Source organism: Halichoeres trimaculatus, unplaced genomic scaffold (genome assembly GCF_033239565.1).
Source record: "Halichoeres trimaculatus isolate MK-OKI-2021-1 unplaced genomic scaffold, fHalTri1.1 fHalTri1_scaffold_22, whole genome shotgun sequence".
Lineage (NCBI taxonomy): Eukaryota > Metazoa > Chordata > Actinopteri > Labriformes > Labridae > Halichoeres > Halichoeres trimaculatus.
The window spans coordinates 17,354,041-17,373,923 of record NW_027437200.1 but is presented as its reverse complement, the minus strand read 5'-3'; the positions used below and the strand labels follow the sequence as shown (position 1 = coordinate 17,373,923).

Below are 19,883 nucleotides of genomic sequence, written 5' to 3'. Positions count from 1 at the left end.
ATCGTGTTGTAATACTTTTCAACATTTTTTCAACTTTATATATAACTTTAAATATCTTTCAAACCTCTCAGTTTAACTGTACAATTACATGTTTCTTTTGAAGACATTTAGATATGTTTAAACATTATATTTCGTATTTTTTTTCCCATCACTTTAAGGTACTTTAAATAATTATTTGAGTATGAAAGTTGCAACATGAATAAAATTTGATTGATTGACACAATTTTACTCTGTTTTAGTGGCATACTTAACACCTGCATGCTGTTTTGACCTTTAGTTCATGTTGTTTTAATGAGCTTTTAAAAGTTGTATGGCAACCCTATAATCTAGCCCATAATTACATTTGATTTATGAACCGAGCCTACATAAAAGGCTAAGGATTAAAAAATCTGTAAAGAATAAATGAATACTCTGAATTATTACACACAGTATGAGTTCTGTTATATATGACTTAAAATATTTTATTTGTGTCACCCAGACAGTCACAAAGTTAAAAGTTCTGATAAATTAGACAAAATAAACAGACATAGGTTAGAAAAAATAACCAAGACATGAAGGTATAAAAGTTACAACTGTGATTACGATATGGTGCAAATTAAGGATTGGGTCTTTTTTTTGCAGAACCTTTGAACACAAGACTATTATTCTGTGATGAACAGGATACCAAAGCCTTGGGGGAAAAACTATTCACTTATCACAACCACACAGATAGAGGAAACTTAACCATTAGAACCACAGTCTGTTAACAACAAAAGGCACTGCTTCATGGTCATTAACCTTCACTTTAGGTGTCTACAAACAAAAAACAGGGTTTACTTGTTCAACGTACACCAGCTTTCTTTCTTTTATTCTCATTTCATTTCTTGAAAGGATGGTCATCAGTTTGCTCCACTTTTAAATCCTCCTGTTTTTTACTCCATCATCGACTGCAGTCACCACTAGAGGGAGCACTTTGTCAGTCTATCACTGTAAGGGTGCAACAAATGTGCAGTTTTTAGTCAGGATTGGTGATTGTAATGGTAGCATGTAACTGTAAAGTTGGTGCATCAATAGACACCCCCCCCCCCCAAAAAAAATTCCTCAAAATATGATTAAATGTATAATTTAAACATTAAAACATATATTGACTTTTTAAAGAGCCACACTGTCACTATAATCTATATTAAGACTTTTTAAAATTGGCATCTTTAGACATAGGAGGCTTTCTGTTCTCTTCTAGAGCTTTCTGTTTAAGAAATGTGGCCCAAACACAACCCCCACCACACACGTGATCACAAACAGCACCCAGAAAACTACAGCCAGCATCTGCACACAGAACAGTGTCTTCTTGCTCTGCTGCATGACTTCCTCCTCTCCCATCAGGCCCGGCGCCGTGCCGTACGGCCTTTCTGGATGCATCTGCTGCACCCGCAGGCTGACGGTGGGCAGGATGATGAAGCGTGTGTCCCTGCTGTCGCCCTCCAGAGACAACACCACTCTCTGGGTGACGGTTGCCAGACGAGATGCCACGGTTACGGGCATGTGGAAGGCCACGGGCGGCAGCCTGGCGAGGATGCGGGAGTTGCAGGGTAAAGAGAGAGCATCCCCGGCCTCTAGAGTGGTGAGGTGTCGGCAGAGTGGGCAGGGGATGGCGGGCGGGCTGTGGGGGTCAGAGGGATCAGAGGGGCAGAGCTGGATCCTCTGGAGGCACTCAGAGCAGAAAACATGGAGGCACTCCAGCATCCGAGGGCATTTGTTGCACTGGTTGTACTCCTGGTAGCAGATGGGACACTCCACATCCATGGGCTCCCCAGGAGGGGTGCTGGGGACGGGTGCTGCTGCAGCTGGATCTCCCTGCTGGGGAGGTGGGACAGCTTCCTCTGTCATGGTGAGGGGAGGGGTACGGCTGGAGTCACCTCAAGAAACCAGTGCTGGCACGATCTGTAAAGACAAAACAAGAACCTGTAAGACATCCAGATGCTTTTAAAAGTCAGGATCTACTCTTCCCATGATGCTCCCCTGCTGCATGTCCTCTATGTTTTATGAGGCAGATTCCTCAGCTAGTGACTCATTCATCCATTAAACCACTCAGACGTGCACCATCTCACTGCTCCCCCCAAACTCTCTCATAACCAGCCCGGCTCCATGTAGAGTATCCTGACCTGCACACTCAGCACGTCCAGGAAGTTGTGAAATAAAAGAAAACAAGAGCTGTTAAAGGAAGTAATAAGTCACTTATGACAGTTACAGCATGAGCTCATGTGTTATCGCACGTCAGCTGCTCTGCAATCAGATTTGTGTTGTCTCAGTCGTTTTATGAGACATTACTTCTGTTTGACCCATTTTCATCATCAGACACAGTTTTGGTGCTGTGGCTAAGATCTAAACCAACAAAAAAAAAAAAAAAACAAGAATTTCACTGAGGTTGACTAGACATTAAACTATCATAAGTTAGCTTAGCTTATTCTGCAAATATATGACATGGGGCTTGGTAGATGGAGGGGTATCTGGCTTTACTCTCCTAGTTTAATTTGAAAAGTGAAGTGTTATACTGTTTTTATGGTATCTTGTAAGTCTTCAATCCACATAGAAAATAAAATGTTTACTAGTCAGAGCTCTTTAATGAGAAAGAACATTGATGTATATAAACCAAAGCGAACAAAGCAATGAAGCCACAGATTCATGGTTTTTAAAGTGTTTTCTTTCCCAGTGTTAGATAAGAGGTGTGCTCTTGTGTTAAGCTAGTTGCTAACAACAGTAGCTGCCTGAATTAGCTTGGTTTAGCTTAAAAGAAACCGACAAAGTGAGCTAGCAGAGTTTTGTCCAAATATCCCATAACCCACCAGTGAGCCCCTCGAGCTATGATGGAAAAAATTATCTGTTCAGAAGTAAATTTGTTAGATCTAAAGATGGTGGTAGTAGCATTTTGCTACCTTTAGGAAGGCTTGGTTACCCTCCTCTGTTTGCAACCTCTAGGCTTAAATAAGCTAACTAGCTAAGCTAAGTAAACTTATCTAACCAGTAAAAGTTAGCTGCAGTGGAAAAATGTTTTTGAGGTGGATTAGTTAGCTCTACCGATGCTAGTTGCAGGATTTAAAACCTTTTTCTGTTTTAATGCTTAGCTAAGCAGCCTGGCTAATTTTTTTAACTACAAAGAGTGTTTAAAGTATGAGAGTTTTTAATTTCAGGGGGCATTGATTAGCTAGCATCAATGGTTCTTCTAACAGGGTTTATTCCTAGCGTAGTCATTTTGCCTGCTATTTCCAGCTCTCATGCTTCGCTAAGAATATTTTTAAAAAACATATCTACAAACTTAAAAAGGTTTTAGAGGTGAGACAGTTAGCTTCACTCATGCTAGTAGCAAGATACAAAAAAGCCGAGGTGTTGCCCTCTGTTTCCCATCATCATGATTAGCTAAGCTAACTTACCTGACAACTCAGACTGAGCCAATTTTTTTTTTTTTTTTTAAGATGGATTAGTTAGCTTTACTGGTGCAAGTTGCAGGATTTATCGCTAGTATAGGGGCTCCCCTGTGTTTCAGTCTTTGTGCTAACCTAACTTTTCTTATCAATAAGAAGGTTGTTATAAAATGTCTTTGCCTACCAGGACAAAATGTTTGGAAGGTGGATTAGTTGGCTTCACCAGTTCCTTAGAAGGATTCATTGTTAGCTTAGGTGTTCCCCTCTGTTTCTAATGTTTACGATTGGCTGGGCTAACTTAGCTACCTGCTGATAGCATGACTAAGCATAATGACCACACTGAAAAAACAAAAGTGGTCGGACAAGGGCACATGAAGCTTAAGTCATGCTATGCTAACCTAGCTAAAAACTGGAATTAGCAGATTTTCTTGAGTTTGTTACTAATTTTATAGCTTTTATAAAATGCATGATACAAAGATTTTTTTTTTTATTGTTTTTTTATTTTAGCTTTACTGATTTTATTTGTTATTGAGTGTTGCTCATATGGGACAACTACAACAAAGCCCTACTTCCCTCATGGGAGGATTGTTGCTTCGCACATGGGATCTCCTTTAGTATAGTGCATGGTAAAAACAAAGCCTGAACTCCTTTCTTTTAAAAGTCAACCGTTAAAAAAAACTGCAAACGAGAATAACAGTTAAAATTTTACGTATGGCAATAAAAACATCTGTGAATCTCTTCAAAGTGACAGTTTATGTGATAACAGAGACTTTATGAGAGAAATGGTGAAGCCAGCACGGAGTAGCTGCTCGGTATAAATAACTGAGCCCTCTTGAATCCATGTTGGCCTGCAGTTTTAGTGAGATTAAACAGAAAGAATTTGGCAGCGATCCATCATAACACTCGGCAGCAGATAAGAGCGGCACTTACCAACTGCACACTCCCTTTGATCAGAGCTCACTTTGATGCCCACCTCTGACCAGGTACTTCCCCTCTCTCAAATCACACTCTTCCTCATGTTGGTGCAGATCTCATCCTGGAAGGTCTTCCTCCCTTTTTAGTAAGCACATTAAAAACTCAGGTTTCTCTCCTGCTGCGTGTCTGAGCCTGGGTTACGCTCAGCCTCCTGTTTTCTGATTCTACTCTGACTCTCTGTCTCTTCTCCCATGAGGCACCTCAGTGTGGTTTGCTGAGCATTAATTAAACCCTTGGTGATGTGCAGGTTACTGGGATACATGAGACAGAAAATGACAGATTGGAGGCTCTTGATCCCGACATGTCTTACTCTACTCCTTTATTATGTTATTATGCTTCTACACAGTCAGCATGTAGGGTTTCAAAGGCAAAGTGTCAATTAGGGTGTAAGCATTACCATTACTCTTTGTTTTTAAGTGTAATGAAGAAGTAGCCTTCCGTTTGCATGCATGACACCTTCTAGAGAGTGTTAAAATAGTTATTTCCTGATTGAAGAGACTACACTGCTATATTTACTTATAATCATTTGTTGCATAACCAGCTGAAAGTGAAATAAAAGAAACACCAATAGGTCACTTTCTCTCCTTGACTCAAAGCTAATCGTCAGTGTCTCTAAGTTAACCAAAACTGTTTTGTTTTGGCATTATACTGTCCCTCTGGGCCACCATAGCATCTTTGAGTAATTTATACTTTTAAAAAATCACTACTTTTCTCACATTAAAACCCATTGGAGGCCTTTTAAGGAAAGACCTTGGTCTTTAAAGCCTGCTGAACCAGTTAGGAGTTCCAGTTAGAGCACATGGTAACAGTTTACAAAGAGGCTAAAAGCCCACTCCTTTACCCCATCCAAAATCAGAATGAAGCTAGGTTTATTTCAGTATTTTTTCAATACGGCCCCTGCCAATGATGGGCTATAAAACTGTTTTAGGAACAAATGGATTATATTATAGATGGTATGTCAATAGATTATACACACTTTGGAGTTGTAATTATTTTGGCTTCACTTTAGGGGAACTGCAGTGCTGTCCATCGTTTTGAACATTCAATGGGTAAAACCCATAGACTGTATAATTACTGGACTTAGTCTCCCTGACATCACCCATCTGTTTCTGAAACGGAAAATGAAGTATGTCAGCTATAGCGGCTATATTGGAAGTGGCAAGGGTTTCCAGCACAGCTATAGTGAGCTTGTGCCTCTGACTGGGTGAGCTCACGATCTTAATATCCTCTGAACTGCAGAGTTAGAAAAAAATTCCCCTCGTACAGTGTGTGCCGATAGTAAAATTAGTGATTCAGACAGGAGTCGTTTTTGATCCAGGCTGTAAATAAGTTAATTTCTGCTTTGAAAACTGTTTTTTTTGGCTTGGTGTGTATGTGACTTCTGGTACTTCCGGAGCCAGTCTCAAGCGGACACTCGAGAAACAGCAGATTTTAGCACTTAATTGTCTCATATTCTTAGACCCGAGGTTGCCACTCGGTGAAAGCTGTCGCTAGGAAGAATTTTAAAGTAAATGATGGGGGTGAATCCCGAATCACAAAGTTCAACTTAAGTTAAATTAACATTTTTAAATACAACTATTATTTTGTCTACGACTAACCCATAATTTAAGAAATGTATATGCTTCTGTGTTGTTGATAGAGACCAGAAACTCATTAGGATCAACAATTATTCTGGTGAGGAACTTCAATGAGAAGTAGGGTCTGACTAGAACTGTCTCCTCTCATCCATTACAGAGAACACGCAGCAGGTTAAAGTTCACTTTCTGTGTCTACTTCTTCATACAGATTATGTTGCTAGGAGGCCAACACATTTAAACCTTTCTTCCCTTTTATTGCTTTCACTGAAACTGAAAGTGGACTGTGTGAGGGCCTGCTATACAAACCATCATAAAGTAAATCAAAGAGTGTTGGCGGTGACTTTTTTTTGTATTTCAGTGCTCAGAGCCCACTTTTTTTGTTTGTAACCTAAATAAGAGATTCACCACTTTTTAACGCTAAGGGATCTTTTTCTATTGTGACCCACCACTCTTACGGTAAGGTCTGCTTCCTAAGTCAAAAGCGGGAAAGCTCAGCAAAAAAAGGAACAAATAACAATACTTTACAAAGAAGAAGACACAAACAAACTCACACAAACACACACAGATGACAGAGTCAAGATTGTGGGCCAAGACTTCAGCGGAAACCCCCATGAAAGGAGTTCCGGCTGTAACAACAGATGGGAGGAGACTATTCTGGGATTTACCAAAGGGCTGATGACACAGGGAAAAACAAACACACACACACACACACACACACACACACACACACACACACACACACACACACACACACACACACACACACACACACACACACCCATTGTGGAGCGTCAGTGGGGGCAGGAGGAGTTCTACTTCTGACATAAGCCAACATAAATTAGTTCAGTGGTGAACTCAGACTGTTTGAAGGCATTAGTGGGATCAGTGTATGGCCAATGCTACATTTTTGGATGTGTTGGTAGGTTGTTTTTCGGTCATTTCACTGTCAGCCTTGTTGGAATTTAAGGGGGTTTCCTTCTGGGATGACATCTTGGTGTTCATGTGGTTGTATTTACACAACTAAACTGACTCCCTGTACAATATATCACTAATCCCACCCACTGAAAAGGCACTTTGTTCCATTTCCTCACCTTCAGAGGCACTTCGAGGGGAGCATTAAGGTCAACTTGCAGGGAACTATCAAATGCCCGTAGCAACCTAATGATAAATAGTAAATGGATGGTGTTCATATAATTTCTCTTGGCTTGGTTTAGAGATACCTAACTCTACCACTGAGCCATTTCTACCCTCTGAACCCTGATAAGCAAATTTTTCGGTGTTCACCTGGATATCATCAAGTTTTCTCAAAGTCACATTAAAAGGCAAGATGTGATATTTTTTTCTACTAACAGGATAATTGATAAAGTTAATTATTATATTTCCACCCCCGTCCAAACTATTAAGCATAGGCTTCAGGGTACCTTACTGTGTTTTCTCAAGGGCACCTCAATGTTAAGTGACTACTACACCTGGCATGGCATGTTTCCACATGTTTTCACATGCCATACCAGGGTTTACCCCCATTGGAAAAAAAACACCCACTTCCCTGATCTTATTTTAGCTGATCAATAGAAGATTTCCTTGTCAGAAATACTTAAACATATTTTTTAGTTTTTGTTTTTATCTAAGTGTGCTTTAAGAGTCTAACAGTCTCCATCTACCCAGTTGTGTGTCACTCCAACTTCACTGTTGTAATCTCTGGTAAATCTGTAACAACTGGCTATGACTCAGAGCTGTGACATGTGCTCATGAATATTCAGAGAAAGTGTTTAGGGCATCAGTTTGTTAGTTTTCATGACATCACGTGTCTTCCCAGTGGTGACTCATGTATTTATCAAACTCGAAAGTGTTCCTCCCACGCACTTCCTCACACCCTTAGGTATAAGTCTGGGCAGATCACTGCTCTTACCTCATTAAAACCCAAACAACTGGCTGTCCACCACACACTCACTCACACACATCACCATGTACTCAGATCTGGAGTGTGGAATTTGCTGCTGGACTTACAACACGGGTCGCCGGTGTCCCCGGGAGCTCCACTGCAAACACAGCTTCTGTGAGAGCTGCCTGCTGGCCCTTTCACGACCCCTCCAGGGAGGACCCGGTGACGAGGCTCGTCTGGGAGCCGACAGGTCCATCGTCTGCCCGCTGTGTCGACACACTACAACCATTCCCGGTGAGATGACGGTTAGAGCTGAACTGAGGGTGGATGAGACCGTCTTGGAGCGGTTGTTGGATGCGGGGGTCCTCGAAAGGGAAGACGACCAAGGGGAGGAGGAGGATTCCGTTGGAAACAGTAGTGACGGCTTCGACAGGGGGACTCCCCCGGACACTCTAGCCGAAGAAGGCGACTCCTCCCCCGGCTCCAGAGGAGGCAGAGTCAGACGGTCCTGGACCAAAGTTTGGAGGAAGATAAGCGGAAGAAATTCTCGACGAAGTAAGTTTTTGTGTGTTTATCAGTTGGTATCATTGTCAAAATAATACTATAAAAATTTGTACCCCCAAACTGACGTTTGGCGCCATTTTGACTTTAAAATACGTAGACTGCGTCATTTGTTGAATTCACACAAATACTGAAATAGTGATCATCAGAACAACCTCTGTATAACATTTTAACGATATACTATCAGGAATATGTTCCCCAAATGTCTCTAAAAGCTTAATTTACAACGTTTTGTAGTAATGTTTTTAATATAAATTGTTTCTCTTCGACAGACTGTCAACCTATGACCAATGATGATTTGAGGGACTTCGCCATGATGGCCTCCTACATGTTTTAAGGAGTCTACAGCCTTAACCCGGACAATGTGACACTTTATTAACTCCAAACGACTCTTCAGTGCAACATGGACTTTTTGAAGACGAAGTATTTCTCATAAAACTTTGCTGGAAAGACACACAAACATTCTCAACTATGATTAAACTGCACATTTCAGCGGTGTCATACCCTATGTAAAGTATAACCACTACAGAACTGTGACAAAAATGGAAAACTTGCCATTTTATATTGATTGACTGATATATGTAATATTTATTTATTTATACCAACTGTATTTATTTTTATGTATTCTTAACATTTTACAAGAAAAAATAAACCATTCCTGGTTCTAACTCTCCAAAACTTTGTGTGGCTGTGTTTTTAAACAGCTTTAAACTAGCTTTAAGATTTAAAATAATCTATAATTCACGTTTTAGAGCATAAAACTGAAAAAGAGGAACACACTATACACAGTATAGAGTGAATGGCCTGTCAAAGCTGAAAATTTTTGGGAAACCACTGATATCCTGCTCCAGGAAGTAGTTTCCCCAAAGCCAGGTGATGAGCATTTCCTCCAATCAGACTCACTCAGCAGCAGAGGTCAGAGCTCAGTGACTCATTTGTTTGACACATACAGACTGAGATCACAAAGCCTGTTTTGGACAACCTTACAATCCTGGAAAAGGGTTCTCCGTCATGTTAGAAAATATCCATCTCTACACAAGGTAACCTTCTAATCTAAACAATGGAAAGAGAGGGTGGTTATCTATGATAGAGAGCCTTGTAATTCACATGCATTCAAACAATAGTCCAGACTGTTTTTTTCTTTTTCTCTGCAGACTCTTTGTGCTGGTCTGTGCAGCTGTCATGTCGTTTATCATGTGTTCAGATACAACCAGAGGTGAGCGCAAACAAGCATGGATCTGCCTGGATAAAACTGCAGTGTGTGCACTTTCAGTGAGCTATTACTCATCTTCATGAAGCATGTGTTGGATGATTGGTTCGGATGGAGACAGCCACATTTGTTATTTCTTAAAGCTACAGCTCATCTTCTTTACAATATTTATAAATATATTTATCCCTCTGTGATTTTTTTCCTGAGATTGGCTATGCAATTGAAATTCAAAGAGATAAAAGCTGTACTTTTCAAAATATTTATGTGTAGAAAAAGAAAATCAAGTTTGCTTGAGATAACTCTTTTTTTCTTGGCGATCTAAATATCATATTAGTGGGAAGATTACTATCCTGAGCTTAGCAAGCTTGCCAACGAAAAAGCACAAAGAAATATAGAAATGGGCTTCACTCACCTCAGTCATTTTGGCAGCAACAGCCGGGCCGTCTTCTGGCCAATGACAGTAATCAACCTACTGTTCTCATTTTTGGGATCCCCTGAAATGTTTTCTTGAGTTATAAGATAAAATTTAATGTTTTTTAATCATGACCTTTAAGGGCTTCTGTAAAGAAGTAATGGAGAAACTTAACCATTGGGTCTCTTAGGTATTTCAGTACGACAAAAACTCTAAAAAGAGCAACTTTTCTGTTATTATTTTTATTGCTATTTCCAGTTTGAAAAAAATTCAACTATCGGCCTGACCTGCCGATACCAATTTTTTTTTATTTTATTTTTTATTTTTAATTGACAGCATATACTTTCAATGTTCCAATCTTATTTTATTGAAAATCATTGCACAATACCTGTGAATCAATAAAGTCTTGATGTTTTAACTTAAACAACCAATAAAGTGTCCTGAGTTTTAGGTCTCAGAGCACAAAGCAACAAAGGCTGGCTGTCAGACCTTCCCAGATTTATACAAGATCAGTTTTATATGTAAGGATCACCGATCCCCAATCCCCCAGAATTAAGGAAGTCGGCACCGATCGATCTGCGCATGTCTAATTTAAACTAAAATAATCCTGAAACATTAAGAAAAATGTACTTGTAACATATCTTGAATTAAGATAATATTCTCATTCTCTAAGTTTCATTCTCATTTCTCTCAATTTAAACCTTTAACGTTTAATTAATAATCTACTAGATATAAGCCAACAAACTTGCCTTCCAAACTTGATGTTTGCAGTGTACAGTTTTCTGATGCTTCTTTGTATAATGTATGTGTTTGTTTAGATGTACCACTCAGTCAAAGAAAGGGTATTTAAAGAAGGGTATTGTGTTTGCATGATTCAAAGCTCAAAAAAATACATAAATAAACAAAAAATTTCTCACTCTGGTGTTTTAGAAAACCACTGTTTCATCTTCCGCCTGAAACACTTCCTTTCTGCTGCTGTCTCTTTAAGGCTGTTGTGGGTGGAGCTATGAGCAGACATTGGTGTCATGAGTTAGGAGATCTTAATACGATGACCTCATCACTTCAAAAAGTCCCTTAAAGACCTCATGCAGACCTTGTGCTATTTTTAGATCATTTTAAGCAGTTTATAGACAGATTACAGGATTTCTACAACACGTGAATATTCAGCAGTCTGAAAATCTGCTTGAGTTTATTATGAACATCTGGAATTTAAACTTTATGTTAAAAATATCAAAAAGCACGATACCCAATTCTTTATTTACTAATACTTCTTTCTTTTACATCTCCAGCCAGTCAAATAAAAAGACAAGCAGACGCTGGAGCGGAGCACAGAGTCTTCAGACGACTGTACAAACCAAACAATCAACAACATCAGCTTTTTTCTGGTCCCCCATCACCCGAAACTGGACTCCAGTCGGGAACTTCCAGCAAAACTGAGACAACCTGGAATCAAAGAGCTATTTCATCAATCATTAACCATCAATCAAAACCTCTGTTGTTTACAGGTAGTAGCTTTGGTTACAGTCCAAACAGGCCAGATAACAAACACGCCAACAGTGTGATATCAGCGCAGAGTAGAGCGCAGCTAGGTGACAACATTTCCAGCAACAAATATCTGCCAAACATTGAGAGACTTCAACCCAGAGTAAACCACCCGCCGACAAATCGACAAATTTATAATGCAAACTCAGCGATCATCAGGAAATCATCGCACTCTGCAGCTGCTGCTCATGTTCATCAGATCCCTGCTCCTTCACAAGTTTGGAACCCCAGTGCTGTTCAGACGTCTTACCACCAAGAACAAGAAACAATTCCCGTGGGTGACTTTTCAAATCAAGTAGGTGATAAAACAGTTTGGCAACGATATGACCTCTCTCCATCTTCATCTCAGACTCGCAGATATTCAAGTGCCTCACTGCCAACTCAAAGAAGGCACTACAGCAACCACAGAGAGACAAATGGAGAGTTGGGAACATCTAGGGTGATTCCAGCAAGAAACTATCCAAGCTCAACAAGTCAAACTCATACGACATCAAACAGGAACAGATCACCTGCCCTTGTTAACAAAAATAACGCAGAACCACAGAGACCATCCATCATGGATTCCTCCCAGGGGTGGAATTCTGAGAGAAGCAGCGGAATGCCAGGACACAAAAACGTCCAGTCGTATCTTTTCAAGGATTCACAGACGTATTTCAGCGGACAGTCGTTGAACACAGGAGCTGCGGAAGGACAGAGCACTTTTCCCACAAGAACGTATGTGCAAAAACCACCTGGTCGCAAGTTTTCTTTGGGTTTCCAACAGAAAGTTCCCACCAAGAATACAGAACATTCACCTGAAAGTGTAAATGTACTTCATCAAACTGCTCATGTTGCCCAGACAGATGCATACTCGCAATCTTATCACTCAGCAGCAGAGACTGTGGCTCAATCATCTAAACATTCCCTTCAGGACAATGGGGAGCGTTTCGTCCCTTCTCTTGATGCAGATTTCCAGGGTAATTCTGCGACTCTAAGAGGACAACCTGGTCTCAGTGGTGCAATCAATCCATCAACAAGTGGATCAATGCAGCTACAAAAACCTGCACAAATGAATAAAAGCATCTATGGCTACAGAGGATTTGAAAATTCTGCTTTGAAGGAACCATTTGCTCCCTCATTTGGAGGTTTGAATGACAGCACAAACCTTCAGCGATACACTTTCAACAAAGGAAGTATTAAAAGGGTGAATGTATACCCATCTTTGTCTCAAAAGTATAGCTTCGGGCAAAGAAGTCTGACTAATCGACCAACAAAATCAGAGAGACAACAGACAGATTACTTCGCCCCCTCTCCTGGTACTTCTGTTATCACCAAAACCCAAAGCCCTCCAAGGTCGTTTACACCAGGAGTTAGGCAATTCCCTTCTCAAAAACTTGAAAGTGATGTTGGTTTGGACGGTAAAACTGATTATGGTAAATTCAGGATCTTCAGGCGGGTATATGGTCTCAAAGGGTTCAGTAATCAACCACTAGGGAGAGCCAAAGCTTTACCTAGTCAACCAGAGAAGTCTACCATAGTTCAGCAGGAATTTGAAGGTTCCAAGCTTAGGAGCTCACGGATCTGGCGACCTGACAGCAGCAAGACTCAGAAATATGGATTCAATAAGACAAGTGGAACAGAGAAGGCTTTAAACTTGAGAGAAAATGAGCCCAAACTACCTCTAAAGACATCAGGAAGAGCAAATTCAACCCACAGAGCCATGCCTGAAAGATACAAGAATTACCGCAGAATCTACAGCTTTCGAGGATTTCAACCTGTGCAAAGCAGAATCGCTAAACCAGTGAACCAAACAACCTGGAGGAACAAAGAACAATCACAGAGTCAGGAAATGCCCTCAGCTTTTCTCAGATCAACTGGGCCTCTTAAGGTTCTGCCTCACCTGAAACCTGACCCAGAAGTGTCAAATAAAACCCAACCTGTCCCAATGAAAGCAAGTCTGCTGAGCGGTTTTACTAGTTCCACTGTGAGGGGTAAACGTGTGAGAGGAAAGCAGGACAACGCCAAAAACACCAGTGAATCCACCCCTCGAAACAGCGCTGTATCCATCGTCCGGCTTCCCAAGCAACCTAAAAAAACATTCAGGGACCTCACTCATTCGGATATACTTGGAAGTACTTCGTTTAGCAGTGTCAGAGCAAAAACCCAGACACCACCAGCTGATGAGTTTAACAACCAAAACATTACAGCTGCCACAGAGCAAAAAGAGGTGGCTCACCTGACCTTGATCTCTGAGGATGCTGTGTCTGACAGAGAAAAATCCAGCAGAGGCTCTGAGGAACAAGCAGAGGACAAGGCAGCGGAGGAGAAAAAGATGGATTCAAGAAGTGAAGCCACAGACCTAAAAACATCAGACTCACTTCAGGACACAGAAGGAAGTGGAAGTGGAGATTTCAGTCTGTTTGATGGTTTTTCAGTAAAGGGTAACAGACTGAGCGATGATTTGTTAGAGGTGGATTATCTTAGAATTTCAGCTGGGAACGTTTCCTTCAAATCCATGAACGTGACAGGTGCTTGATGGGTTTTGAAGTAGTCTGAACAATTTGAATAAAAGTTTAAAAATCAATTATGTTTTTGTTATTGAGCAAATAACGACTGTTTGGGATTCTCAGGCAAAATGACAACTAATGGTGAGATTTGGCATAGGGAATCTTTTGTTTTATTCATTTAAAATGTATCACAGCCTGTCTCTGGACATAATGAAAATTAACAATTGGAGTCCTAACTTTGCTAAATGTAATATTTCATTATTTAATATTAACGGCAAGATGTAAAGTTTTGTAGCTGCCTCGAGACTCATGGACTCAGCAGGCTGTGAACAGGCGCTAGCTTAAACAAGGCTGGGTAGCTAACATGACTGAAAACAATATAAGACAATAAACCAACGTTTCTCGCACAAATACGCGAAAAACAGAATCCCAGGAGTTCAAAGTCGACGTATTTTTTACTTTTTGAGGAAGAAAGTGGAGCTGTTTCCCACATTTTTGTTAGTTATGCTAAACGGAGCTAAGCTAGCAGGCTGCTTGATGTCAACGGCTGAAGTTAGCAAACGTTTGATCACGTCATCATTAAAACACAAGATAACATAGTCGTGTTTATGTTAAATTTAGCTTAACGGTCATAAATTACATGAAGTATAGTATGAATTATAGAAAACAGAGCTTTTCAATTACAATTGGACAGTAACAAATAAGGATTTTTATGATATCCAAACCAAAAATATGTGTTAAACTTGTTCAAACAACATGTTTGTTTAAATGTGTTTGCATTAGTGATGGTGTCATAGTATTTTATATGATATTTCAACCATTTTAAACCAATTAAAGAATCGGTCCCATTTAATTGTCAAATAATGTAACCACAAAAGCATGACAAGTATAAAAAAATCACTCTTCTAGAGGTTATGCAAGTGTACTGATAAAATAATTTATTTTTTTATGAAATATCTTCTCAAAGTATGTTTAAAATATTTCATTTCTATAAGTCAGTATGCTGAAAACCTTACTGTTTTGTCTCTATTTTTTATCAGTTGGATTAAAATCATTTAAGTTTTATTCTTAAAGTGTAGTAGATGGCTTAAATTATTTTCATAGTCACTTTTTGCGCAGTATCAGATTTTTATGAGAAATAGGAATGGGGGGACATCAGGTACAGCAGATACAGCAGTTGCAGAGTTCACTAGTGTAACAAAGATGGGTAATTAATCATTATTATAAGATAAGAAACCAAAAAAAATGTTTAATTTTCTAATATTTGAGTCACTTTTCAAACCAAAATGCTTACCTTTTCTTAAATAAATGCCAGAATTTGCATTTTGTCTGTTTCATGTGATCAATGACAGTGAAAACAGTTTCTTCAACAGAAGAACAAACACTTTCTGGGGTGACCAAGTCAGAGTCCTGACCTCTACTGGGTTGAGACGCTGTGGCATTACACTTTTTCCATCCTACACTGTGAATATTTACATGGTTTAATCAATAAAAAATGTTTGAATGACGTTAGTCAAAGTGGACTGCGTTTGTTTGTCTGTTGTGACCTAAATGATGGTCAAAACACATTTTATTTGGAAAAAGAGAAGGAGACATTTTAATGCATCACACATTTAGGACTTCATTTGATGTTTGACAAAATAAAACAAAAAACTCATGAGTTCATCTCGGAAAACAAACTCATGGTGCACAAAATAAGTGACAATAAGTTAATTAGCTAATTAAAATACCAGAAACCCCAGAGTTCATCTTTATTAAATTAGTCAATTCAAGTCATTTCAGGTCATGAAATATCATCCCCTAACTTTAGCCACAAGTCTCTCCTCTCCTGGCAGAAACCGAAACCTTCTGATGAGTGGAAAATCCCTCCACTTCAAACGTGGATTACTCTGCATGACTTCTTCCTCATTTGGCGAATGATTTGCACAATGTAATGTCAAGTATGAAGAGGGGAGAATGAAGGGAGGTCATACTTGAGGCTTTTTATAAATTGATTGTATTCCCATTCCTTGTGTCCTCGTTTTTCCAGGCAGGCAGTGGCCGTTCTGTGTGCTGACACAGATTTTCCATCTCCTCTTTCTCTGTAGCAGGAAGGTTTCAGCATGCTGGTCTCTGGGTTAGATGGAAAAAGTTGATCTTTCTGTTTGCAGGAAGGGTTTTTTATTTTTCTCTTGGCAGGCTGTTAATAAGTATAAAGAAAAATGGAGGAAACAAGTTATTAAGTGGTTTGTTCCTGTTGATTAAAGCGGTATGAGGCTCGCTGAATTCAAAGAGTTTGTTTCACAGCTGCTATCATGTATTATCTTTATTATAATGTTGCTTTAATATCTGTATTTTTAATGAGAAGTGTTTTAATTAATGTGAAAAATTAAGTGTATTTGACAGCAAAAAGATATGAGATGGTGTCCACTAGATGGCGTTACGCTTCCACTTTCTTTTCCTTACGTGACCTTAAGTAATGGATGCAGGAGTTCCCATGCTTTGGTCTTCTGTGGGGAAAAAGAATTTGCAAAATAAGTTAAAGAGGGGAAGACAAAGAGCAAATTTTTGGTCTTAAAGCAACAAAAAAGAAGGGAGAGTCAAAAAAGATGTTTCAGCTTCCACCCTGATCAATGAGCCAACCAAGCGACTAATTTCAGGGGCACTGGGTCCACTCTAAGCCCACATGAAGTGAAGCTCCTAACAGGTCTATTCACACCACCTGACCCTTCACTTTTTCCCAGTCGGCCCACAGCTTCACCTAAATACCAGTTTCTACACTTGTCCTCAATCTCCCGGCTCAGAGGGGCCCCACAGCGGAGGGAGGGTGGGAGGGTTCGAGGGATCTGCCAGTCAAAGTTAAACACATTGTACTTTGGATTAACACCCCACACACACACACACACATACACACACACAAAGTGGGGTCGTCCACTTTCCCATAGAGGAACTGAGGTGATATTTTTGAGGTTTCCTGTCGGCTCCTTCAAAGTTCCCTTCTCTCTTTTGTGGAGCTGAGTGTTTGCCTGTCTGGTTCACACACTCCCTTTTTTTTCCAAGTGTGTACTCGCCTGTAATGTTCCCTGCAAGTGTGTGTGAGTGTGAGTGTGTGTGTGTTGATCACAGACAGTGTGGTGTTCTTTTGCAAAGGCTGCCCCCTCCCCTTCCTTCACCTTCTGTGAGAGGGGAATTCTGTACCATGTGTCTGCGGTTTTTCAGGGAGCTTTTAAGGAAAATAAAGCACAGAGGCCTCACATCCACCCACCCAACACACCCTCCTTTCTTCTCCTCCCTTCCTTACCTTCTCATTTTCCTCTCAATCACTTGCTCCATGTGCCACTTTCTTTTACAGACGTCTTCTTTTCTTCTCAGACTTTCACATGCAGTCTGTGAAAAAAGAACAAATCCATAATCAGGGCGAAGATTTTCTTATGAGGGTGGAGGGTGGGTGAGAGAAGAAGGGGAGGGAGTGGGAGACGGAGGAGAGAAAGGCTTTTTGTTTGGCTAAGTACACTATGAAAAAGAGGGGGCGGTGAGGAGCGAGAACTGGAAATACATCAGAAAAATGTTTGCATCTGCTGCGGCATTTGTGGGTCAGATTACCTCCAAGGCGACGCCGTAAAAGGCCCAGACCACGTCATCCGCTTGGTTTGACCATAACTGTGTGTGTGTGTGTGTAAACTTACTTAATTGAGTCTGTGGTGTTTAACTTTGTCTTTATATATGGACAGAGTGGGAAATGAGGAGACAACAAGGGGGGAAAGTTGTGAGGATTAGCAGAGGCAGCTTGTGCTGCACAGACAGTAATCCTTGGCTTTCTTGGCTCAGTCAACACACAGCAGGTTTACATAAGCTAAAACACCTGTAGCATTACTTATGGAGCTTACTGTGGGAACTCTGCGAGGAGAAATGGTGGTAAAAACACTCCTCTTTCTCTGCAGATACTCTCTGTTGTGAATAATGGGAAGGAAGCAATTTAGGAGCATGGATGGATTAGCGCCCGCATTAACATTCCCACATTCGCAAAGGGAGCAAAAGCTATTTCCGTGTCCTACATCCAAAGAGCTTCCTGTGGTCCGCGCCGTAGAGGAAGTCATAAAGACAGGAAGACTTCCTGTATTGTTGCCAGCGTGAAGCAGTACAGACTGTGCATGGTCTGTGAGGCCAGAGATGATGTAAATACAGTAAAAATAGCAGCCTGTTCAAAGAGGCCAACACATACATCTGACGGGAGATTTATACCACCGCTTCATACCAGCGCCTCTCCCCGGCTCCCTGGGACATGTTTTCACTGGGATAAGCAGGCATGGAAAAGGATCTCCCTGCAAAATTAAACACACACTGCCCAACATAAATCTTATCAGTGTTGTCTTTATAATCCTAACAGTTTTTTCTCTGCTCTTTGTGCAGGTAGATTTAAAACTTTACGCTTCATTTGTCTGCTTGTTCAGGCGTCAAACATTTCTACTTTTCACAAACCAGAGGAAACTCACTCAGAAGAGGTCATTCAACTTATTTTATCATGAAACCTCATACAAAACTCTGACTGCACGCAAAGACTATGAACATTTATTACATAAGCAGAGTCAATGTTGGACTTGGTATCATTTTTTAAGGTTTAAACTGTCATTATTATTCTGACTCCTAAAACAAACTCTCAATCATATTAGTTTGAAGCTAAAACACCTAGAAAAAAATCAGTGTTGACTATTTTTGTTATTTAAAAAAAAGAATAACACTAATATGTGGAAGTCTAGTCCAAAATAAAAAATTCTCATATTTTATTGTCTTGTCTGTAACGTTTTGTGATGTATCATATTGTATCCCATCCATCCTATAATCGTATTATATTGTACCACACAGTGCCTTATTGTTTGTTTTTTACTGTTTTGTATTATTTGTACAGTATCAGTTTTTCTCCAACTCTTTTTAAAGACATTTTTTGTAATTGGCAAACATTTGTAAAGGACAATGGTATAACCTCTTCCCACCTACCCACCTATCTCAGGTCAAAACCAACCAGGGACATATAACACATATCAACACTCAATCAGCTGTGCACACAGACACACAAAAATGACAGGAGACAGACAAAAAAGGGAGGTGTTAATGAAAGAATAATCATTAAAAACGGCACACCAGTATACAAACACATGTTGGAGAGTAAGCAATGACAGTTCAATTGATTGCCATGGAAACGTGAAGAGATTAACCCATTTAAGCAGAAAATGTATGTATATGCATATTTGCATAGAGAGTAAATTCATGCATACATACTCAGGATCTAGAATGACAGTAAGAATGCATAGAAAGAGAGGTAGAGTATCATTTTTTTTCTTTCTAAACCCTTCAGTGAGACAGGATAAGAAAGTAGACAGAATAGGAAAAGAGAGAGTCAGGAGTGACATGCAGAAAACAGGCCACAGGCTGGCCTCGAACCCCGCCACCCGATTCCGAACCTCACAGTAGGCTACATGACTTATGCCCCATTTACGTTATATCCAAAAACACTATAATGCAGTGAAAAAAATCTGTGTTGACACACAAACGGTGAGGGTCTGAAAACGCTGTAGTAAGCATGCCAGGTCTGTATGTGGTGCTATAACTGTCTTGCCCAGAAGCAGCTTCTGGGAGATCTCCACTGAAGTTGAGTTGAGCCGGTCATCTGGTGTATTGGTGAATGCTAAGAGCAGAAGTAGAGCAAAAGATGCACATTTTGATGAAAGACAGTCAACAGAATTAGCAGATTGAGCAGCAAAAGCACAACATGGTAGTCCACAACGATCGTGAGACTGGTACTGTTGTCCTGTCGTATGTACTCGCGCGGAGCCGCTGAAAACGCTGGCTTACTGATTGCACGG

At 40.2% G+C, this 19,883-nt stretch overlaps 2 protein-coding genes and 1 long non-coding RNA gene across 3 annotated transcripts; 2 read left to right on the top strand and 1 right to left on the bottom strand.

The window, feature by feature from the left end:
• Positions 1–479: 479 nt before the first annotated feature.
• Positions 480–8,082, bottom strand: LOC141784123 (uncharacterized). The gene is made up of 2 exons (XM_074661846.1): positions 7,958–8,082; positions 480–1,920 (listed from the first exon to the last, which is right to left on the bottom strand). The coding sequence occupies exon 2, from the start codon at positions 1,864–1,866 to the stop codon at positions 1,216–1,218; it is 651 nt and encodes a 216-aa protein (XP_074517947.1). The 5' UTR covers positions 1,867–1,920; positions 7,958–8,082; the 3' UTR covers positions 480–1,215.
• LOC141784124 (RING finger protein 227) lies at positions 7,808–9,063 on the top strand. Its single transcript, XM_074661847.1, has 2 exons — positions 7,808–8,387; positions 8,666–9,063. The coding sequence occupies exons 1-2, from the start codon at positions 7,916–7,918 to the stop codon at positions 8,728–8,730; spliced, it is 537 nt and encodes a 178-aa protein (XP_074517948.1). The 5' UTR covers positions 7,808–7,915; the 3' UTR covers positions 8,731–9,063.
• Positions 9,064–9,276: 213 nt separating this feature from the next.
• Positions 9,277–14,120, top strand: LOC141784118 (uncharacterized). The gene is made up of 3 exons (XR_012597420.1): positions 9,277–9,433; positions 9,548–9,609; positions 11,305–14,120. It is a non-coding gene; the product is annotated as an uncharacterized LOC141784118 (long non-coding RNA).
• The last annotated feature ends 5,763 nt before the right edge of the window (positions 14,121–19,883 follow it).

What these genes read in the sequence shown, in the direction of transcription:
- LOC141784123 (XM_074661846.1), bottom strand. Translation starts at nt 1,866, where the DNA reads ATGACAGAGGAAGCTGTCCCACCTCCCCAGCAGGGAGATCCAGCTGCA.
- LOC141784124 (XM_074661847.1), top strand. Translation starts at nt 7,916, where the DNA reads ATGTACTCAGATCTGGAGTGTGGAATTTGCTGCTGGACTTACAACACG. An exon ending in CGGAAGAAATTCTCGACGAA is followed by an intron (nt 8,388 to 8,665) that starts GTAAGTTTTTGT and finishes TCTCTTCGACAG; the next exon opens with ACTGTCAACCTATGACCAAT.